The 4,376-nt window shown below is 32.3% G+C and overlaps 1 protein-coding gene across 1 annotated transcript; it reads left to right on the top strand.

Annotated features, from left to right (window-relative positions):
* The first annotated feature begins 1,789 nt into the window (after window positions 1–1,789).
* On the top strand, window positions 1,790–3,288 carry LOC108362303 (uncharacterized). Its single transcript, XM_017615240.1, has 2 exons — window positions 1,790–1,797; window positions 2,074–3,288. The coding sequence occupies exon 2, from the start codon at window positions 2,080–2,082 to the stop codon at window positions 2,908–2,910; it is 831 nt and encodes a 276-aa protein (XP_017470729.1). The 5' UTR covers window positions 1,790–1,797; window positions 2,074–2,079; the 3' UTR covers window positions 2,911–3,288.
* Window positions 3,289–4,376: the final 1,088 nt, after the last annotated feature.

Genomic DNA, 4,376 nt, shown 5'->3' with positions numbered 1-4,376 from the left:
GCTCAAAGAACTTTCTAACCAAGATTAGACGAAAAAGTTACCAAATTTAAGGAAAAATAACCAATTTTTTTATTAGATTAACAATTCAGGTCATCACAAATTCTTTTATATAGTAAGTATAGACAAATTTTACAAACCAAAGAAAATCAATTTTTATTTGCATTTTTGAAAAGTAAATCCTTTTAAGGCTGAAAATAAATGAAATGCATTCATATTTAAGTATATATATATATAAATACATATTTTATAAAATCAGGCTTCCGTATTAGGTCCATATATATGTTAATATCTTCGTAAACATTACCAGACTCTAAATGACGTTTTTAAATAAGTACATAGGTACACAGTTTCCAACTTCTTTGAAAAATTCAATGAAATACCTAATCAGCGTGAACAACCACATTGTATATATTTTAAAGATGAAACAATTAAAAATTGGAGTTATTGAACTACATCGTCGCTCAGCGCGAAATACCTCGTATACGCCAAAGCGCAAAAAAACGATTTTTTCAAAACTGTGGAATGGTATTTTAACTGAACCTACTTGCTATAAGATTATTATTATTAATCTTAACTTAAATTAATAAAGTAAGCAGTAATGGAAGAATAATAACCAAATCCCTTTTTTATTGTACATACATGACGTGGTATTGGATTCCGCATATACGAGGTATTTATATATGTACTATCTAAGTATGTATTCATTTGAAGTAGTCTTTAGCCGACCATGCATATTATGTATTCTGTATATTATAAAACAAATACATACATATGTAAGTAATATTAATACAATGATTCCAAATATTCTCACTTGGTTTCACTGCTGGGGCTGCCACTGCTGCTGCTACTCTCCTCAACCTCGACAAGTGTAGCTGGCCTATGTCTTATAACGAACCTAATTTAAAAGTTTTTTGGAAATACATATTGTCCAAAATGAAACCAAAATTGTGTATTTTTTGCTCACTTATCCATAGAATTGAGCCCGTATAAATTAACTTGAAACACCAATTTTGAGCGGAATTCTAATAATTTTTCGCTGCTTTTTAATGACTCTCGTATTATTCAAATGTCATTTCAGGTACATACTATATAGGTGTGTGCAAAGAATATAGAAATGGTGTAACTGCGGGGCCGTTTCCAAAAATTTGGCGATTAATTAAACCGCGATTTATTAAAGACACGAACCGATAATAGTTGCACCCTCGAACTTTTACATGTTCTTTTGCATATGTAAACACATGATTATTATCAGAATAAGTCGAATCTTGAGTTGCCATTTTATAGTAATAACTAGGGCATGGAAATCTATGCAAATACATGTTTTTTTTGGACTTAGGTAAAGCGAAATAGATAAAGTACCTCTGCGAATCGTGAAATTATCTTAAAAATGGCATTCAAATGCTTTTGCATATTTTAGTCATAAATGCATATTTTTGCATATTTCACATTTCTTGCATTTTTTTAGTACATATTTGGCATTATATTGCCTCTTGACGGAAAACTTTACAAATCTGCAGATCTGTGCATATTTTCTCTAGTTGGTAGTTTTACGGATTTTGTAAATTTGTTAGTTGGCAGTTTTACACAAACAAAATACACGTAAACCTCATCTGACGCAGTACGGAGGTTAGTGTGAACACGGCTATCATTTATTTTCGATGTAGTGCGACATCTATTGGCAAACATAAAAGTGTTGATTTTTCATGTTTCCGGACCACTCTGTAAACCATTAGAAGGCAATTTTTAGTAACAATTTACCTCCAGGGAAAATTTTGAAAGGCAACGCTTGTTAAAAATGTAAGTTCCATTTAGACGTTTTTNATCTGACGCAGTACGGAGGTTAGTGTGAACACGGCTATCATTTATTTTCGATGTAGTGCGACATCTATTGGCAAACATAAAAGTGTTGATTTTTCATGTTTCCGGACCACTCTGTAAACCATTAGAAGGCAATTTTTAGTAACAATTTACCTCCAGGGAAAATTTTGAAAGGCAACGCTTGTTAAAAATGTAAGTTCCATTTAGACGTTTTTAATTATTTGAATAATTTCTTAAAATCGTACATCATTTTAGTTGACCATGCCAAAATCAAAGAGGACTGAAGCAGAAAAATTACGAATATTTTTGAATGAGCATCAGGATGTCTTCAAGACAGATGGCAGAGTTCTTTTCTGCAAAGCATGCAACAAAGCAATAAGTCATACAACAAAATTTCTGGTAGAACAACATTTAAGAAGCCAGAAACACATAGATATGCATAGCCGAAGCGTTCAAAAGTCGTCGCAGTCAATGCTGCCCATTTCCGCAGCGCTTTCGCCAAATAACTTTTGCATGGATTTATGCGAAGCCTTTATTGCTGCCGATATACCTCTAGGAAAGCTAAACAACCCACATCTAAACACTTTTTTAAAGAAATACACAAGCGAAAGGATTCCCTCGGAGTCAGCGTTGAGAAAGACTTACATAGATAAATTATACGCTAAACAGTTAGAACGAATAAAATCTGCGTTGAAAGGAAATTTTTTGTGGGTGTCAGTAGATGAAACAACTGATATCCAGGGTAGGTTCGTCGCGAATGTTATTGTTGGGGTTCTGCATCAAGATCCGCAATTAAGCGAGAAAAAATTTTTGCTTAATGTTGCAGAACTGGAGAGAACCAATTACGCTTCTATTGCTCGTACCTTTAATGATTCGTTGAAATTACTGGGAGACGATTTCGAAAAGAATAAAATACGGCTTTTTTTATCTGACGCTGCTCCTTACATGGTTAAGGCAGCAAAAAGTTTAAACATATTTTACCCAAAGCTTTTGCATGTTACATGTTTGGCTCACGCAATCCATCGGGTTGCAGAAGAGATACGAAGTAACTTTAAAGACATTGACTTGCTAGTGTGTAGCGGCAAAAGATAAAATTTCCTGATGTACCTCTTCCGCCAGAACCCATTATTACCAGATGGGGAACATGGCTGGACGCAACTGGATATTACGTAAAGTATTTTGAAGAGTTTTCAGAAGTGGTCAACGAATTCGACGCCAGAGAGTCGCTTTCGATTAAGAAAGTTCAAGAAACTCTACAGTCAAGCTCAATTAAATCTCAGTTGCTTTTTATTCATTCAAATTACGGATTTTTAAGCGAAACCATTACAAAGTTGGAAAGAAAGAATTCACTTAAAACACAAATAAGTTTGATAATCGATGCACAGAAGAAGATTAATGCTATAGAAGGTAATATCGCACAGTTAATTAAAAATAAATTAGAATTTGTTTTTGGAGAAAAATCAAGGATTTAAACAAATAAAGGAGATTGCGACCTTTTTTGATTTGAATAATGAAAAAAGTGATTTACAAAATGAATATACTCCAAGCGAACTGGTCGCTTTTAAGCATGCTCCAATTACTTCTCTGGATGTAGAACGTTCGTTTTCTATGTATAAGAGCTTTTTACGACCGAACAGGGAAAGTTTTCTTTTTGAGAATATGAAAAAATATTTCATTGTGTACACTAATGAGTCGCTAACTAAAGATTAAGTTAAATTATGTGATGTAGTATTTTAAGACTGCGTTTTACTATACATATATACACCCGTGTATTGCAATGTACTTATTTGCTAAAAGCAAAATTGAATTAAAAATTTTTCGTACCTAATTTTATTTAGCTTTAAAAACTTCAATAAACGTATGAATTAACTGAAGGCTTACATAATGTTTTTAGTGCATTTTTTGAATTTATAAGGCATTTTTTTGATTCTTCATGCATATTTTTCATACATATTTTTCAGTTTTTGTTGCATTTTTTAAGCACATATTTCTTATTTTATAGTGCATGAAAACTTTAGTTAAATAACCATATTGAGCAGAATAAATGTATTTGTTTATACTATTTTTCAAAGATTTAATTATTGTATGTATACAAAAATAAGAAACTACAGAAAATGTTAAAAATAACCAAAATGGGAAAGATCTTAACAACTTCACAGGCAAGAAACTTGTGTTTTTTCTGAATACCATATATCTTGTCCAACTTTTAATTTGTAGGGAAGAGACTATTGTTCTTTCTTGTAATCTTACTAATAATATATATATAATATTATAAATGTGAAAGTTTGTATGTTTGGATGTGTGGGAAATCATCACGCGGAAACGACTGAACTGATTTGCATGAAATTTTGTACGCAGATAGCCTATGGGCCAGATTGGTTAATAGGCTATTTTTGTAAGAGTTGCCACCTGTTAAAAAAGTTTAATTAAATTAATACGCGGAAACGACTGAACAGATTTTCACGAAATTTGGCACATAGATAGCTTATGACCCAAGAATGATAGAATACAAGATTGCGCCGATTGCAGCAGAATTCGTGAGAGTAATTTTAGCGTGA

The sequence above is a fragment of the Rhagoletis zephyria genome, unplaced genomic scaffold (assembly GCF_001687245.7).
Source record: "Rhagoletis zephyria isolate East Lansing unplaced genomic scaffold, Rhagoletis_zephyria_1.1 Rzeph_scaffold_00983, whole genome shotgun sequence".
NCBI classification, from domain to species: domain Eukaryota; kingdom Metazoa; phylum Arthropoda; class Insecta; order Diptera; family Tephritidae; genus Rhagoletis; species Rhagoletis zephyria.
This window is presented reverse-complemented; position numbering and strand designations above follow the sequence as displayed.

Excerpts from the sequence above, each read along its gene's own strand:
- LOC108362303 (XM_017615240.1), top strand. The coding sequence starts at position 2,080 with ATGCCAAAATCAAAGAGGACTGAAGCAGAAAAATTACGAATATTTTTG.